Source organism: Crinia signifera, chromosome 1, assembly GCF_055691185.1.
Source record: "Crinia signifera chromosome 1, ASM5569118v1, whole genome shotgun sequence".
Lineage (NCBI taxonomy): Eukaryota > Metazoa > Chordata > Amphibia > Anura > Myobatrachidae > Crinia > Crinia signifera.
Genome location: NC_139217.1, coordinates 339,676,285 through 339,695,873, shown reverse-complemented (window position 1 = coordinate 339,695,873; position 19,589 = coordinate 339,676,285). Strand labels below are relative to the sequence as shown.

At 41.6% G+C, this 19,589-nt stretch overlaps 1 protein-coding gene across 1 annotated transcript in view; it reads right to left on the bottom strand.

Annotated features, from left to right (window-relative positions):
- The window catches only part of MYO1H (myosin IH), a 70,110-nt gene that overhangs the window by 16,934 nt on the left and 33,587 nt on the right, over nt 1–19,589 (bottom strand). The window contains exons 9-18 of the mRNA XM_083146121.1: nt 19,111–19,230; nt 15,511–15,578; nt 13,876–13,981; nt 10,414–10,494; nt 9,622–9,713; nt 5,962–6,056; nt 3,486–3,532; nt 2,355–2,435; nt 1,157–1,262; nt 305–422 (exon numbers count right to left, since the gene is read on the bottom strand). Coding sequence (XP_083002247.1) covers nt 305–422; nt 1,157–1,262; nt 2,355–2,435; nt 3,486–3,532; nt 5,962–6,056; nt 9,622–9,713; nt 10,414–10,494; nt 13,876–13,981; nt 15,511–15,578; nt 19,111–19,230 — 914 coding nt within the window. The remainder of the gene's footprint in view (nt 1–304; nt 423–1,156; nt 1,263–2,354; nt 2,436–3,485; nt 3,533–5,961; nt 6,057–9,621; nt 9,714–10,413; nt 10,495–13,875; nt 13,982–15,510; nt 15,579–19,110; nt 19,231–19,589) is intronic.

Below are 19,589 nucleotides of genomic sequence, written 5' to 3'. Positions count from 1 at the left end.
CGCAGAAAGTACCATGCAATTGCACAATTGATAATCGTCAGGGCTGCGATTAGGTCTGAATCCGGGCCCAATGCCTAATAAAGTATTTTTGGAAAGATACGATTTTCCTATCATAATAATTACAAATCTAAAAAACAAGAATATAAATAAAATATACATAGCTATTTATTTTAGTTAAATTCATTTTACCGCATGAAATTTGGTAGAAGATTAACACTTCAACCCTTTAACAATGTATGTGTTAAAAATGTGTGATTTATGGCAATATATCCTCAGAATGATCAGCTGCAGTATACACATTTACCTCTGCAGGAATGTCTCATATTTTCTGCGGTATGCAAATCCTGCTCTTCTGACCCGTAAATACTCCATTAAGCCCAGGTATTTCACCTGGTGGCGTACCAACATTTCATCAAATTTCCCTGTGGTGAACACGTGTAAAAATTTAAGTGACTTAATGTACAGAGAGAAATATACTTGGATGTCGGAATGCAAAATTCCCCTATAACAGTTCACATTGCAAGTTGAGTTATGCTTTTTCGCTGAAATATAATTGAATACATTTTTATATTATTTAAAATATTGCATTTATTGATTAATTTACTGAGAAAAGCTGCGCCTCTTAAGGTAACAGTGACTTTTTTTTTGCCGTAGTTACTTATACACTTGCAGTTTTGATTAAAGCTACACATCCTTTATAAGCAGCAACTTGTTGATTTTAGTTTAGCCAACCAGCGCTCTTGAGTGACTCTAGGGCCACTTTTTTCATTGCTCCTAAAAAAATGCCTGGGCATGCCTGCGTTTCTCTTTCAGACACACCTGATAAACAGGTTTCCCACCAAATATCCTGGCTTCCTGTCAGTCAAACTGCAAGGAGATTACATTTATGATTCATATGAATTTTCTGTGGCTATTTCCCCTCGCGATAGCGCAATGCGTACGGTACACATGCGCAGTCATTTTATAATCCCTCGATTTGCAAATTCTCTATTTAGTAATCCATACTAAATTAACTCCTACAGTAATTACACTGTTACACATTTCCATCCATTGCAACCAGACAGTGCTAGTAATTGTGTGTGAGTAGGGCAGAATATGGTTTTGAACTATTATGGATGCTGTGTGCAATTTATGTTATTTTACATACTGTTCTTACCTGGCAGTTTGTCATTGTTCGGCTTGATACATCTAATGTATGCCGGTTCCTTGGACATCAGGATTTCTATAAGGCTTGCCAAGCTATTCTTAAACTGAGTGGTTACCTGGGAGGACAAGTAAGGGGTAGATATGAGTCACATTGGAAGATACTGCCATTTTGTTTATCTCTTGTATACATAGTGCATAACAGATGAAACACATCGCAAGTTTAGCATCTAAATCAGTGACTCACTGGTACAGGGCTTCATGTCATTAACGCACAGATTTTGGCTTGTCTTTTGATATTGCCAGAGGTTCCTCCTAGGCTCCAAGCAAGTGTTTTATTTTAGGTGCAGTTTTTTTAATGTTTAGAAAATGGAGCGGTTACTTCTCCTCAGAACCATACTCATAGGGTGGAATTCAATTAGTAAGATTATTTTGGGAAAAAACACATAGCGAGGTATCCAATTAGGCATGATAAAACATTGTGTGAGAAAAACCCTGAGGCAAGTGAAACAAAATCCCTGATAATCCACGGGTAATTGGATGTCCCCCACAGAATCAGAACAGAAGTCCACGGATCTATGTGTTTTCGCTTCTGGATTGGAAAAACCTGCCTACATCTATTGTGAATTTTTGGTGCTATTTAAATAGAACCTAGGGACCAATTAACCCACACTAAATTACCACGGTTAATTGAGTTACCCCCATAGCATGTTTAGAGAAGTTTTGAAAACAAAATCATTTTAAATAGCATTCACTTGGAGAACAGGCTTCTCCAAACTCAGCAACAACAATTTTGCAAGAGGAGAACAACTGGAAGGTCTAAATGTGAAGTTTAAAGAAGGGAACAAGACAAATGTTTCTTAGTTTAACCTATCTCAATAAGAAGGTAGGTTAAAATGCATGTCACCATGAAATCACCGCTTAATTTCCAAAGAAATTCTTACTCCTTACTAACTAGAGCAATGGTTACTTGTTGTGATGGGCTGCATACATTTGGTATACTCTTTGGTTTTAGTTTACCGAAAATATGTATACCGATTGGCTTTATCTAGAATCTCTGCTGTACTTAATGCCAAGTGGATGGATGTGCTGAAACAGCATGATAGAACTGCCTATGATCCAACCAAATTTGAATGGCATATGAAAAAACTAGAGTTCTGAAGCTGAGCCATCTAGATTATTTGTGTTGGAAGACATATGGGTCCACTCACAGTCTCAGGTCGCTTCCTGTTGTCCAGTTCTGATGCATGAAAGCAATCCCTTAAGATATAATTTTTAGATTTTATAACCACCTGAAAAAAGATGAGTCAGTGAAAGTATACATACACTACAAAGAAAAATATACACTACAAAACTTTGTAGGTAAGATACTGTAGTTTGGGGCATATTTAGTAATTATCAGGTTCCAGATCAGATAAAATGTCAAATTAATGCTATTTGTGGCAATTTAAAATTAAAGGGGAACATATTAATGATCACCAGCAGAGACAGTGACTACGAAAGGAGACCATCCCTGGTGCATAAGAAGGTATGTGATCGTTTCATAGCCCTTCTTCTTCGGTAATAAGAACTGGAGTAATAAGAACTGGAGTAACTGGAGACTGCTGTGTGCTTTATATCAGTTTGGAGTCCTGTAAACCTGATTACTGGGAAGTCGTTCATGACCAAGTGGTAGAATATATCAACAGAAATGTATGCTACTTTGTTTCTATGTTTATTATTTTCAACTCTTAACTGTAATTTTTCAAACCCATGGTAGTTGGGAGCTGATTGGCTGAAGCACCATTTTTCATACGGTATGCAGCAAGTTTTAAGAAGCTAAAGCTCATTGGTAAATGCCCCCCCTTAGTATAATGGTGACTATAGCTTTAGTTTATAAATGTTTGAATTACTGTTTAAAACATTGAACACGTGCAGCATTGTGTAATCCCAACTAATGGACTATGGGCCTTATTCTAGTTCACTCTTTCGGACAAAATCCTTCTTAGATGGACAAAACCTTGTGCACTGCAGGTGGGGCAGATGTAAAATGTGCAGAAAGAATTAGATTTGGGTGAGTTATTTTGTTTCTGTGCAGGGTAAATACTGGCTGCTTTATTTTTACACTGCAATATAGATTTCACTTTGAAGTAAAAACCCCACCCAAATCTAATTCTCTCTGCACAAGTTACATCTGCCCCACCTGCAGTGCACATGGTTTTGTCCATCTAAGAAGGATTTTGAAAGAGTGAACTAGAATAAGGCCCTAAGCGTTTCGGGACATAACACATAACATTAGCCATTTTTATGTTGCCTACATACACATGGAAATAGAAGAAACACGTCCACATACAGCAGCTTACCTCTTTTAGATTTCTGTACAGCAAGTCGTTATTTTTTTCTAAAAATCCTAAACAAGCAGAATTCAAAATGCTATATTTATTAAGGATTTTGGATTTCCCTCCTCACTACCTCCCTTTATTTAAGGTTAAAAATATGACATTTTAGAATCAGGTATTTATAAATAGAGATAGACAAACATATTCAATTAATACCAAAATATTAAGGCCCCCTTACATTTGTCCGACTTGTCATAACGACAAGTCGGACCCGATTGTCCCAGCAGCTCCCCGGGAGGGATCACATGCGATGGCACTTCATGTGCCAAGTTTTGCATGTGATAAATCGCATGCGTTTTATCACATGCCACTCCCGGGGAGCTGCAGGGACAATGGGAGCGGGGGACAGCAGCAGGAATATGCCCGCAAACAGAGAGTGGGCAGGGGGGGGGGGGTCGGGGTGCAGGGAGCCGGGCAGGAAGCCGCTGGGCAGGGAGCAGGGGGGGCGGCGGCGCAGAGTACCAGGGAGCCGGGCAGGAGAACACGATGCAGCAGCAGCACTTCCAAAAAAAAAGAAAAACCCCATACAAACGAATAGGAAGCCATTGATTGGCTGAGACCTCTCTCAGCCAATGAGCGATTGGCTGAGAGAGGTCTCAGCCAATCGCTGATTGGCTGAGAGAGGTTTCAGCCAAACGCTGATTGGCTGAGAGAGGTCTCAGCCAATGAATGGCTTCCTATGCGTTTGTATGGCCCTTTTTTTTTTTTTTTTTTTAAGTGCTGCTGCTGCAGCGTCTTCTCCTGCCCGGCTCCCTGGTACTCTGCGCCGCCCCCCCTGCTCCCGCTGATGCTGCCCGGCTCCCTGCGCCTGACTCTGGTAGGTCCCCTGTTGTGGGGGAGCACGGCTCCGGGCAGCACATAAGATTTAGCAAATCTTAAGCTGCGTACCCACGGTAAGATATAGTGCACACTATCTAGCCAGTTTCGAATAGCATGCTAGATAGTGCACTATATCTTACTGTGTGTATGCACTATCCGACGTACGATGCGCGCTCCCGCAGGTCGTATGGGAGGGAACATGCAACCCAATTCTGTCTAGAAAGCATAAGATAGTATAGTGTAGTATAGCTGTGACGTCAGATCGTTTGCTATATCTTATGCACATCGTACCTTATTTTAAGCACAAATCTTATGCTTTTTAACCACCAGGACTTTTCTGGGGAATTGTATATGATATCTTACGGAACATAAATCGTACCGTGGGTACGCACCTTTATGTGCTGCCCGTCCGACCTCCCATCTCCGATCCGATGCGCACGGGGCCGCGCATCGGGTCGGATATGTCACCATATGCGATTTGGGACGATTTCACGGCCCGATTCATCCGAATCGGGCAAAATCGTGCCCAAATCGCATAATGTAAGGGGGCCTTTAGAAGAGAGTGGAAAACGACTCTGCTGATTCTAAAATACAACAATGATTGCACACAAAAGGATTGTCTGATATTGATGCACACATTTGAAATGCAGAATACAGAAGCTTTTGTACAAATTGGCAGATTGGGGCATAATAAAAACAAGAGACATAATCAAGCAATTGATATTGTTTATCTGGCATTAAGCCGACAGAAGCGAGGCCACTACAATCAATGAATAAATGAAAGCAATTCATATTAAATTAGTAAATCTGTACGGGAAGATCTGACTTTATTACACACTTCTATACTTTTTTAGTTATTATTTTTTCTGTCTTTTAAATATTAATTTTTTGACATGTATTTGATTCAATTTTGTTTAACCCATTAGAATAAAATAATACAGAATAAAATGACATTTTAAATTTGTGTATCAATATTGGACAACCCTTTTTTGTACATTCTTTGTTATATCTATCAATTTTGGCTGTGACAGCACACCCGCTCTCTACTTGAACAATGGTATCATATATCTATGATAATTAGGGGTAATTAACTAACTTATCTAGTGACCACTAACCGCTTAAGGTGCCCATACACTAGTAAGATTTATCTTCAGATCTGGCTGGTTGGAACAAAAACATGGTAATGGATGAGTGACAGTTTGTCAGTTTTCAAGCATTTCCAAGCAAATGGTCAACTGTCATTTGCTCTCATCCATAACCATGTTTTTGTTCCAACCAGCCAGATCTGAAGATAAATCTGCGTGTGAATGGCCACCTTAACTGTATTACCGTACCTGTGCAGAATAGTGTACTCTTCTATTTATGTACACAAACTTTGCAGCTGAATGGTTTACAAATACATTTCTGAACTTTAAACATATCAGGCAGAGTGTTAGAATACTGTAAAGCAGAAGTGACCAGTGGGAATATGGTCCATCACCAATGATTAGATCAATTCCACTGAAGGGGTAAACTTAAAATGGATAAATGAGCATCTATTTCATGCATAATATGAACAAAACAGTTTATTGCTTTAGCATTATACTGTGCACATTGTACTTGTACAAAGTTCCCTACTCACCCACAGCACAGTAAGTAACCTCCCCCGCATAGTGGAGAAGCTGGAAGTCCACCCAATCGATTGCCTTCCTAGCCCCTGGGCCTGCAAGTTTGCGGCTTTAAACACAAAGAGAGGAGAACAATCTCAGAAATGTAGATATTTGTGTCAGAGATTTAGAATGGAAGATTTAGCATGAGAGCTTTCCCTTGAGCTTCCCTGAATCTTGATTGGTTAGAAAGTACAGTACCAGCGATGTGCACCAGTGATTAAGCATAGCAACTAAGCATGTAAGCAAGTTAAGCAAGTAAATTAAGCATGGAAGATTCAAGTTAAGCAAGTAAATTAGGCATAGGAGATGTAAGTTAAGCAAGTTATGCAGATCGCTGATCTCACTGTCGCCCACTACACAAAACACAGAAGATGTGCAGTCTCTTGCTAAGTGATCTGATTAGATTTATCCAGCGGGCTGGTTTTACATTTCCTGGCAATAGCGAAGCGCAGGGCCATGCATCGCTATCGCTATGGGCCCTACACACATATTAATGTGGGTTTAATTTCTAAACGATATAGCCAAATTAAATCAGATTGCTTAGAAAATACCCCTTTATCGCTACGAGTGTAGGCCCCAATAGGCAGTACCATCTCCACCTCTAACCCCCAACATGATTCTACCCACCTCTTCTTGTGCTTTGAGTGCAGGGTGACGCATGTCCCCTTCACTTCCTCCTGTAAGCACTGACGTTTGGTGACTGATAGCATAAGTGTTGTAGGGTCATCCATCAAACCACTCACTATTCATGGTCAATGGTTTGAAACCATCAATGAAATACCATAGATGTTTGGACAATCAATGGATTGCAATCATGCATGCATGGTGGAAAGACTACTCAAAGCTAAAACGAATTGTGAACCAGGTTCCTGGCATCAATGTTAGAGATATCGACCGTTGTTGGCAAACTATAATTGGTTGCTAACCAGCTATAGTCAATGGCTAACCCAAGAATGGAATGGCACAGGTGAAAGATGAGAAGTTTTGTTTTCCTGTTGCCCATACTCCTCTCACAGTGTCAGTAACTGTGCTCGCTTTTCCATAAGAGGTCACTAGCTAGAGCAATAACACAATAGTATAACATATTGGGGGAAATTCACTAAGACTATGAATATGATTTTTCGTATTCGTATTCTTAATACGAATGCATACGGCTGTTTTAGCCGTATGCAAATTCATTTTCCAGAGGGGAATTTACAAAGCAGTCAAATACGACTGCTATGTAAACCCCGATGACGTATTCATTTGTATCAAATTCTTATAGGCAGTCTGCACGGGCGGGGAATTTTATACAAGTCGCCCCGGCCAAAGCATTCATCCCTACTGACCAGTCAGCCTGGGCAGGGGTCCTGGGGGAGTGGGGACCACCCAACAAAGGGGTACCCCCCTCCAGAACTTACCTGCCCAGGCTAAAGCCTGGTGCAGTCCCCGGTACCCCTGGGCTGTGGGTACCGTGCTGATAAATGGTGTAAAAAAAATAAAAGAAACCATTGGGTTTTGTTGTGGAACTATGAGTCCCAGCAAGCCTGGAACGCATACTGGAACTTGGAGAACCACAAGTCCCAGCATGCGGCCCATTAATGGGCTTAGTTCCACAACAAAACCAATGGTTAAATAAAAGCACACTGACACCAGTAAAATAAAACTTTAATACACACAGAGCCCATACATACTGATACTTATATAAGTATCAGTATGTATGGGCTCTGTGTGTATTAAAGTTTTATTCTACTAGTGTCAGTGTGCTTTTATTTAACCATTGTTTTTTTTTTGTGGAACTAAGAGTCCCAGCCACATGCTGAGACTTGTGGTTCTCCAGGTCCCAGTATGCATTCCAGGCTTGCTGGGACTCATAGTTCCACAACAAAACCCAATGTTTTCTTCTATTTTTTACACCATTTATCAGCCCGGTACCCTTCGTTGGGGGGTCCCCACTCCCCCAGGACCCCTTCCAAGGCTGACTGGTTGGTAGGGATGAATGCTTTGGCCGGGGCTGCTTCTTAAAATACGGGGGAACCCTATTCATATTGTCACCCGTATTTTGGGAACCAGACCCGGCCCTGGAGCCTGGGGTTGGTTTTAAAAAATCAGCGGAGCCCTACGCAAAATTTTCCCTGATTTTTTAAAACCATCCCTGGCTCTTTGAGCCTGGTGCTGGTTACAGCTATGGGGAAGGAAACTCACGCCATTTTTTTTGTTTATTTATTTGTTTAACCTTTTTTGTAACACTGAAGTCTGCACAGATATGACTGATCCAAACATGCCAGGAAATTGAGGTCTATTTTCCTGGCGTAGTTGACTGGCAATAAGCGGACGCTTTATGTTAATTAGCGGCCATATTTCAATACGGCTGCTTAGTAAATTAGGAATCACCATTCTTTTGAATGGTGATTCCTATTCATATTCTTCCGATGGCATATCAATTCGTATTTGTAAATACAAATATGGGTACTTGTTTCCTATCTGGGCGCCCAGGTTTTCTACGTACGGCACCGTAATGAAATCGGATCTCATCGCATCGTACACATACACGATATTGAACGATGCGATGCGATGCGATCCGATTCGATTTCCCATAGGAAACAATGTGAAATGGCTCAATTTAGCCAAATTATCATAGGAACAATAGTAAATGGGCCAAAAACACCCCTGAACATTGAAATGTCCCCCCAAAAGTAGTTGACGCCACCCCGCCATCAACGTGAACCCGAAGCGTGGCGAGCGCAGCGAGCCCGCGAGGGGCGGCGGTACGCGTCCTCCGACCTTTTCATGCCCTACTATCCACTAGGGCGTGGAGTGAGAATAGAATAGTGTGGCGAGCGCAGCGAGCCACCGAGCCCCGCGAGGGGACGCGGATACCTTCACAGTTATACGCGTCCCCTCGCGGGCTTCCCAGGTGTCCATGGCGACGCGGACACCTGGGAAGCCCGCGAAGGGACGCGTTTACCTGTGAAGGTATCCGCGTCCCCTCGCGGGGCTCGCTGCGCTCGCCACGCTTCGGGCTCGGTGGCTCGCTGCGCTCGCCACACTATTCTATTCTCAATCCACGCCCTAGTGGATAGTAGGGCATGAAAAGGTCGGAGGACGCGTACCGCCGCCCCTCGCGCGCTCGCTGCGCTCGCCACGCTTCGGGTTCACGTTGATGGCGGGGTGGCGTCAACTACTTTTGGGGGGACATTTCAATGTTCAGGGGTGTTTTTGGCCCATTTACTATTGTTCCTATGATAATTTGGCTAAATTGAGCCATTTAACATTGTTTCCTATGGGAAATCGAATCGCATCGCATCGTTCAATATCGTGTATGTGTACGATGCGATGCGATCAGATTTCTCTACGGAGAATAGCATGGTGCGCAATTAACTTAGCGGGCGCCCAGATAGGAAACAAGTACCCAAATATGAATGTGCCATGAATACGAATATGAATTTGCGATTTAGTATCCCGAAAATACGAATGTTTACAAAATAGGTGTATTTCAGGATACAAATACACCTATTTTTTATGAATTTGCCTTAGTAAATTTCCCCCATAATGAGGCACAAATTCTATATTGTACAGTGCTAAGGAATAAGTTGGCACTTCAGAAATGCTAAATAATATAATTTGGGATTATACAGGCTTCATACACTTACGTTAAGAAGTGAGGGTGTTCTCCAACTTTCTCTTCCAGCTTTGCTAGAAAACTGAGATCGGTAGCTTCCCCAGGTCGCAAGCATTCCTCATCCTATGACAGAAGGAAAAACAAGATAGTAATATACTTAGTGATTTAATATAAATATGTGTTAAATATGTAATACTGTGATGATGATTATTATTATCCCTTATTTATATGGTGTCACAAGATATCTGCAGCACCCAATTCAGCAGACGGCACTGAAATAAGTATCATAGCGGCAGAAAAACACGGAATTTGGTGCCATTGAAGATGGTTTAAATACCGAAAAGCAAATGAGTGAAGAAGATCCTGCTCATGACATCTTACATTCTAAAGGGAGGGGCAGAGAGACAGGGGTGACACAGATGGGGTAGAGTTAAAAAATAGAGGAGATAAAGCAAAATTAGAGAACTACAATAAGTAACAAAGCTTTAGCACTGATTTGGGGTTTCTGTCCCGCAGCTCTGACTGGCATAGAGTTGTCCAATGGAAGATATGTCTGCTTTCACTGCAGTTCTGCAAAGGTTGCTGGTGAGGATGACAATAAATGGGTCTTTCGATGGAATGAGATGAGGTTAGCGGGCTGTCGTGCATTTTAGAATCAGTAGGCAGGAAAATGAAGGAACTGGTGTGAAACGGCCACCTCCCTATTTTATTTGTCCAGAATGTATCCGCTGTAGATATAATTGGACTATTTTATATACAGTAAGTTTACATTATTTTTGCAGTACTATATAATACAGTAATATAAAATATTAATATGTATTACCATTATAGAAATTATCCCCTTGTGCTTCTCTTCAATTAAGTCGCAAATAATCTTGTTGTCAAAATACTGGATAGGCTCCCACTGTGTAAGAAAGAAAGCAGAGTAATACTATTATCACATATGTAGAAAGCAAATGTACCGTATGCAGTGCTGTATAATACTGTATGTGATCAGTAACATAGGGGTCGATATACTGTATGAAGCAGTGATAAGGGAGGAGAAGTGAGCCAGCAGAAAAGTAGCCCATGCACCCAATCAGCTGCTCTGTATAATTTTATATTGTGCAAATTGTAGATGATACTTTGTTTAAAAAATATATATTTCATATATAAGGTAAATATTACAGGGCATTATGATGAATAAAAATGTTTGCTTGGCAATTTTCACACCTATTTTGACAAATTCACTTGGCACTCAAAGGGTTAAATATATCAATAGTGTTTGCCATCACAGATCACCTGACAGTTCTCTATACTGACCCTTAATGTATTTGTATATACAGGTTGAGTATCCCTTATACAAATATCCATTATCCGAATTATTCCGAAAACCATACATTCCAGAAAGCAGGGGTAAAGTGAGGGGGAACAGGGTGGAACTGAGTTCCACCACCTCCAATGGTGAGGTGGAGCATTTTAACCTCCACATTGGCCCTGCACAGTAATTCTCACAGAAAAACATTCTAGTTTGCAGGAGGGATGCCAAAAACCCAACCACTGGCCTTGTCTCTGCCTAATGGGGGTAAGGGAGGGAGGGATAACTAGGTGGCACAGATAAATGAGTTCCACCACTTCTGCATGACCACTTTAAGCCCTGCCAGAAAGTGAATTTTTTTTTTTTTTTTTTGCTAAAAACTTACTGGGGACATCTGTAACAGCACTACTGAGGATATGATATGTAACTGGCACTACTGGGGACATCTGTAACAGCACTACTGAGGATATGAGATGTAACTGGCACTAAATCTCTGCAAGAAAATGATTGGTTGGCAGTCACATTCAGTGCCTGAGATAGTACACAAACTTTGTTTCATGTTTTGAAACCTTGTTTTTTGAACAAATAAAATATATTTGTGTGTATTTCATGGGGTTAATGTGTTTATACAGCATAAATGCAAAATACTTCAAAATACATCATTGAAATATTTAAATATTCCAAAATACAGAATAATCCGTTATCCAAAATTCTCCTGGTCCCGAGAAGAGTGTATGGACCTTAATACTGTATCTGCAAGGTGAGCACTGGCTGACCATACATGTCTGCTAGACATGTATGAACACAGACTTGAAACAGGAACATGCGCTCTCAATGGAGAAATGTTACATACAACTTTCAACTAGGTGACTGCATGTTTTTGCTAATGCTTCATTTGATGCTGTGCATCTGAGAATGGATGCACTCTTGTAGCTGCACTATTTCATCTCGGGGCGCAAAGTTAGACGCACCATTGAATGCAGGATCAAAGCTGCACCAGCACCATGTCAAATGCAATTCTACAACTAAGCTCATGAGAACTATAACCTGCCAATCTCCCGACTGTGAAACTTTGTCCAAGACTGCGGTATCCTTCCTCAGAAAGGTTTCTGAGGAAGCTGCCGACTTGGAGGCGGAGAAACGCGTTAATGGATTACCTACACAAGTGCAGACCCCACTGACGCCCCGCTCACTATCCCATGGAGGAACCCTGAAGGGCTGCATTTCCTTGGTAAAGAACCAGCAGCCGGGATACCGCGGTCTTGGACAAAGCTTCGCAGTCGGGAGATTGGCAGGTTATAGCTCTCATGGGGCAGGATGTATTAATATACATCGCCGCCCTTCGCCCGGCAGCCGCCGCGATGCTGCCGCATATGTACTAACATATGCGGCTAGCATCGGGTTGCGGTGACAGAGACCCCCGCGATACCTGTAATGTGGTCTGCGGGGGTCTCCGTCACCTCCCGGCGGCTGCCAGCATCCCCCTGCGTCTCCTCCTCCCCCCCTGAAGCCGGATGTCCTCCCGGCTGTGACACCTGCAGGGGGAGGAGGAGATCGGGAGGGGGGGCGCGCGGACGGCGGGTGGCGATAGAAGCCCATAGGCTTCTATAGGGTATGGCCACCCTCTGGGTGGCGCTACCCTGCCATGCGAAGATGGGGCAGACGGGTAATGGTAAATAGGAAAATGCAGTAAAACCCCGTTTTACCGCATTTTCCTTTTAGTACATCCCGCCCATGAGCTCAGACACTAATCCTTGTGTTTACCCACTGACTGAACAGTATTTTGCATAACTCTGAAAGCATGCATGCTATTAACAACTGAATCCCTAACAAACCGAGCAGTGAGAGAGCTGACTGATTGTTTATTGCTAAATTGCCTTTTTGCACACTATCAATGGATTCTGAACAGAGGCGTAACTAATATTGTGGCGCCCCCCTGCCAAAAAATTACCTTACCTCTCCGCATGCCGCCGCCGCCGGCCCCGCATTCAGTCCGGCACCGCAGATAGCCTCCGGGCTCCGTCTCCTGCAGTAATGAAAAATGACACGACAAAATGGCTGCCCCCGTACAGCAGACAGTTTTTTTAGAGATGTTAGAGGAGGCGGCGGCCTCCTCTAGCATCCGTAAAAACTGTCTGCTATTAGGGGGCAGCCATTTTGTCGTGTCATTTTTCATTACTGCAGGAGACGGAGCCCCGGTGCCGGACTGAATGCGGTGGCGGCGGCATGCGGAGGGGTAAGGGGGGGGTCTGACCAGAGTGCCCGGGCACTGGGGGCGCCCCGCTGGCGCTTGCTCCCCCAAGCAGCCGCGGTGGCTGCCTTACGGTAGCTACGCCTCTGATTCTGAATAATCTGGACTAACCAAACTATATAATAGGAAGTACTTACAACAACTGCTTTCTTTGCTATGATATACTAACCAATTTGCTTGTGCAATACCTGTTAAAGTGACAGCTACAGAGAGAGTGATATTAGATAAATGTTATTGTTTATTTACCGGCTGGTTATTTGTGTGATTTGTGTAAATGTATTGTTAATATTAAAATATTTTTACATTTGATTACCTGAATCAGTGCTGTCTTTAATTTCTCTTTGCTTTTTGGTATAATTCAAGGGGTGGAGTATCTCCTTGTTAAGGACAGCAGCAGACTCAGGAGAGTTTTTAAATAGATTTGTGCTCTGTAATTTTTTCTTTTTAGGTACTGTAGAAGCTGATTGGTTGGTGGTTTATCACTCTCCAATTTATCACTTTTCTAGCTTAGTACATCTGGCCCAGGGAGCGGACACACTGATCAATAAAGCTGATCCACCTGACCGGATGGCATATCACTCAGTGTGTACCCAGCTTAACTGTATACAACAAATAAAATGATATATAACCATTCAAAAGAAAATAGATATATGTCAGCCAGAGAGGTCATGTTCTTTACTTTAGCAGAAATTGTTGTTTAATGTCACAGATATGTAAAGAATAATGACTAAGAGTACCTCAATGCCTTCTGTTTTGTACTCCTCTTGTTCAGCATTTAGTGTCATTGTAATAAACAGCTGCTGTAGTTTTTCATTACAATAATTGATACAAAACTGTTCAAAGCTGTAAACATGGCAGACAGAATTCAAGTTAAGGATATAAGAATTTTTCACACAATAATTCCTATTTATTGGCAAATAATTTATATAATAAATACATCTTTATTGAAGATATTAATACATTGTAGATATCTGCTTGCCAGGGGGGGTATGGCCAGTTGGGGTAGGTGTGGTCGAGAAAAGCCCCTCCCAGAAAATGTACGTTCTGCCACAAATCTGGCACTGCACAGGGGGCATCTGTCCCTGATACAGTGGTGGCAGCGGAAGAGGAGGAAGCAGAGGTGAGCGTGTGCTATCGATCCCCCCACAAATCATGCAAGGGGAGAGAGGACTGACTCTCCTCAGCACAATAGACAGCAGTTTGTGCAGCATGCTGTGCTGGGGAGTTAGTCAGTCCTCTCTCATACAACGGGAGGTCTCATACAACGGGAGGTTGGGGGGTGTAGAAGACCTTGGGCCTTTGCCAGGTCCCTCCAACAGGCCCAGGTAAAGATAATAAGATACTGTACTACACATTTACAATATACACTTTATTGCGTATACCGCCATGCAAACCAAATAAGTTTGGCACCCTTGTGTGTACATTGCCATCCTCCTTAAATAACATTTGTATGTCTGCCTTAGCTTTTCTGAGAGGTAAAAACATTTGAAGATGTGCAAAATTGGAAATATCTTGCTATTTTCAAACCATTGGTCTTTTTAAATAAAACATTGGTACTTTTCTCTTACAGGAGATTTCTTAAATCTTGAAGTGATAAAGCGGAGAAGTTGCTCATATCACCCAATCAGTTTATATGATTGTTCTGGTATAGCCTGTACAATGACAGAAGATAATTGGTTGCCATGGACAACTTCAATACTTTATCTCACTCCAGTATTTGATAACTTTCCCCCTTAATATAGCTTAAATTAATCATCAGTGTGTTATTGGTGATGCTGTTATCGCATATATTTGTATGTTTAAAGCTGTTTTACATATGCGCAATATAAGTTGTGCTTCACCACCGACTGCCATTATATAGGACGAAACCCAATCTCCGCCGACTCTGATCTAATCCAAAAACAAAGTACCTTTGTAGGGTGAACACTGGAAGGTAATTCACCGTCTCCAGTCCTTTAACTCATTTCAAAAATATTGTTCACCAAAATGATATAACATGTATGCACTGCTCTGGATAAGCGTGCCTATGCTGTAATTTATAGGGAACTACATTACTTCTCTTGCGACAAAGCTTTTCTATAGTGAAACATATGTCAGTAGAACATTAGGTGTAGTCAGAACTTTGTGGGCCCCGAAGCAACATTTTGAAAGGGCCACTTTGCTAGAAAAGACAGCTCCCCACAGTAGTTGTTTATTTTATGCCCATAAGACACAAGACAAAAGGACACATTAATAGAGCATCAATGATACCTGTCAGTAGGACCTATTTTTAATAAAGGCTTTTTAGTATTATTAGGGCTGTCTAGACTGAATAATGTTTACATACTACGGTGAGGATAAAAATAAAATTAGACCAGTGTACAGCAAATTACCTGTTTGTTTCAAAGACTTCAAAGCCATAAATGTCCAGAAGTCCAATAACAGTTTTCTTTGGTGGCTCCTGTTAAATAAACGAGAAATAACTTTAATGCATTTGAAGTTAACACAAGTTTTAATGATTGATCAATGCAAAAAAAATACATAGAAGGATTAATTTACATATGTGGAAGATGTGCAATATTTTAAACTGGCCGCCTTTTGTAAAATGTCCGTGGCACACAGACACTAGACATATATATAGATGATGTAAACTTTGGTGCACAATTTACTAAAATGAAATACCACAATTGAGATTGTAAGCTATGTTACATTGGTTCAAGTGTATTTATCAGTGCATATCACCTAGAAACTATTTCTATATATATGTCTAGTGTCCGTGTGTCACCGAAACACTGCCATCTGTTGGCAGCAAGTGAAACTACATCTAGCTTTTGAAGCATTTGCTTTGAGCGGGCTTACTAGTATTGTAATAAAGAAAAAGCAATATTTTATTTTTATGTTTTTTATGAGAAAATGTACACATTTGACATTTAATTTTCACTATTTCATTAATGTCCTTTGTTAAGATTGTTTTGTATTTGTTCTGTAAAGGCAAATGCTTAACTTTGAGTGATATTAGAAGAAAAGTGCTATATAAATAACATTATTATTATTAGTAGTAGTATTATTATTATCATCACTATTCTCTTTCACTGCATGACTTTAGCACTGTACATAAATGTAAAAGATGATGTCCAAGTAACACGCTTCTTAAATTAATAGGTTTATAACATTTAATAATTTTAACTATTTAGTACATAGATGGATCCCAGGGGCTGCCCAGCTGCTCGGGTGGTATGTGGGACAGTCACAAAAAATCATCACTGTCCCGTAAAAGTTGGGCGGTATAAAGATATACAAATGTTGCAAATCAAGTTGTCAGTGTAACCTAGCGAAGTGGTTTCGATGCTTCAGTTGCTTTATTTATGCAAATAAGACTCACCTTTTGAGCCAGAAAGATGCTGCAGTGCTGCAAAAAACACCAGAAAAATGGCGGCACACTTTTCTTTGGACATCTGTGCATGCGCACTAGGGACTGAGCACTCTAGTGCTCAGATGCTACTGTGCAGTGCTAAATCCCAGCAGAGAGGAGGGTGCCCTGTCTAGAGTGCAAGGCATTTCAGCACTTGGCCCTGTTAGCTAACACTATTTGAAGTTTATAGGCTACATATCACAAATTTTACTTGGAGAGGGATGATCCAGACCCCCTCCCGGTAATTGCTTCTCGTGCATGCTAGTTCTGATGACATGCATGCACATTTTGCCTCCAGAGGTTCATACCACAAGGTAAAGTGATCTCTTTAATCTAATCAAAACAGGGACAGGCTCTTATCGGATTCTTTGTACCTGGATGTGTTTCATAATACAGTACATCCCTGTTTTGCGGGGATTTTTTATTCCCGCAAATAGTGGTGATAAAAACTTCTAATGTTTGGATTCATACTGAGCCTAGCACTACAAACTGAATGGGGCCAGCCTATGACTGTGGCCACAGACTGTACATGCACAATTTGATTTGCTGAGCCAGGCATTATCCAAGCATGGTATTACAATACTGAGCACACCAGCAGCGGAGTAGAGAGAGAGAGAAAGAAAGAAAGAGAAGGTGACTAAGTAGGGAATGACACCAGCTGCCGGCAGTGCATGAGAATAGGGAAAGTATTTATCCATGCTATCATTGAATTCCGTAACAGGGAGAATTATTGGTGATACACATTAGTAATTGAATACTTTTTGTCAGAGATAGCCACACATGACTGAGCATTACAAGAAGGAAGTTGTGGACTCATTGTATTAACATACCTCTCAACTCTCAATCTGTTGAGCGGGACTCCTGCAAACCACGAAGTGGCGCGATCCCAGTAAGTGGGCTTACTTTCTTGGGAATGATGGCTCCTGTTGACATAATTATTAGGGCATGGCCAGCGCTCTGAGTGCTGCAGGCCACACCCCCTGTCCCTCTGCCTCTGTGAATAGATGCTGTGCGTATGCAACTGCATAAGGCTTACCCAACTGCAGATTTTTTATTGTAGAAAGAATCAGATTTCTGTACAACTGCATACCTTTCAAATGTCCCGCAGCAGGAGGGGCAGTTGGGAGTCTCCCCTACCACCCCCTGAGCAGTGGTGAATAGACGCTGTGCACATGCACACATAGTCTATTCCTGCAAGCAGAAGAGCTGGGGCATGGCCAGAAGCTCACAGAGCCATGAACCATGCTCCCACAGTGTCAAAACAGGGCGTGGTCTTGTGGGAGTGAAGCAATTTGAAGGCCACGTCCCCTTGCTGCTAGGTAACACCCCCACATTTTGGGTGCAGAGGTCCTGCCGATCACGTATTGTAAGTTGGGAGGTATGCATCTGGTATAAAAAAAAAACAATTAATTGATTAAAGTAAGAGGAGCCAACCAAATTCTGTCTCTCCAATCTCAGTCCCTGCAACCACAATGGTAATTATATTGCAATCCTACAAAAAAAACTTGGTGATTATAGTTGCCTTTTCTCTAATGTTTACATCACTTCAGTCTAATGTTTACATCACTTCAGCCATACTTTGCTACATTGATAATCAAAGGTAACTTTTTGGAGAGCCCTATTATTTCACCATCCACTGGAATACAGTAGGGGTATTATTAGCCTATATAAGATACTGTATTTCACTGAAGTCAGTGTTTGCAGGATTGCCCTGCTATCCACACAGCTATATCTGCAGCAATGATATCTCAGCAGCTGGGGATTAGAGAGCTGGAAGCTAAGCATAGAAGGTTTTCTTAAATTACGTACAGCATTTACCCCTAGGTGGCCAAACTGGTAATGAGTGAGGGTGGAAGGTATTCAGGGCATGATTTTGATTTGTATGCAAAAGCCTACGCAATTGTTCATTCTATGGACTTGATCATGATCACAAGTGAAGCAGCCACCGATGACAGAAAAGAGATAACTACCAGTGCCATCACAAAGTGCTCAGCACATGTGTATGCATTTGCAGCATTGGAACAGAAATGAGCAACATTGAATAGGTCCATGGTCACGGAGATTGGCAGCAGTAGAAGCGACACAGGACCCAAATGGTCATGATATGCCTGCATTTTTCCCACCACTCCCAGTTACCTTTGCTCAGCTTTCTTTGACTGTCAATCACTCTGTGTTTACATCATCACTGTGTGCGGCATCACAAAGGTGCCTTGGCATGTGCATGGTGCAATCGCAGCACATGTATAATCTACCAATAATTGCTCATTTGCATTGCATAAGCTCTTGGTCACTTTGTGTGGGTGAAAGGTAGACAACGGACAACATTTTTCTATATGTAAACTTACCTTGAGTCCATAATAAAAGAAAATAGTACAAAATAATAAAGATTTAAACATTCTAAAAATCTAGTGTGTGGTGTAATGTTAATAAGGGGCACTACTATGTTCAAAAATGTAAGTAAGGGGCACTGCTCTGTGGTGTTATTTGAATTAGGGTATTACATTGTGTGGCCATGCTTCTTCTCTACATGACAATGTAACAGGATTTGATGCATACAGTATATCCATAAACTTTGATTTACCTTATTTGCCAGAGATCCATTAAGTTTGTTGATGAGCCAGTTGAATGATCTTCCATACATGGCTTTGGCAAGGGCATCACGAGCATAATATGCTAATTCTAAATTCAGAGGGCTGAGGACCTGTAAATAAAAATAAAGTGGTAAAATTATAAATATTTATATGTTAATAGAACCAATATTTGAACCCATATTGAATCACCCCAAAACTACAAAGGTCCCCTTTGCAGTTAATTAACTTCAATGTAGTTTAATTATTCTGTTATTTATGCCCTTTTTCCATTGCCTTCAAAACCCTGAATTTTTGCACTTGGACCCAGGTTTTCGCTCAGTGGCAATGGCTCACTCCAATACAACCCTGGTCTAGTGACCCGGGAAGCTGGCACTAGAAGTAAGTAGTTGGACCTGGGAAGAACCCAGGTAAGGGTTTTGTGTAAACAAGTAACCCCAGTCACCTGACCCAGATCCTATTTACAGCATGG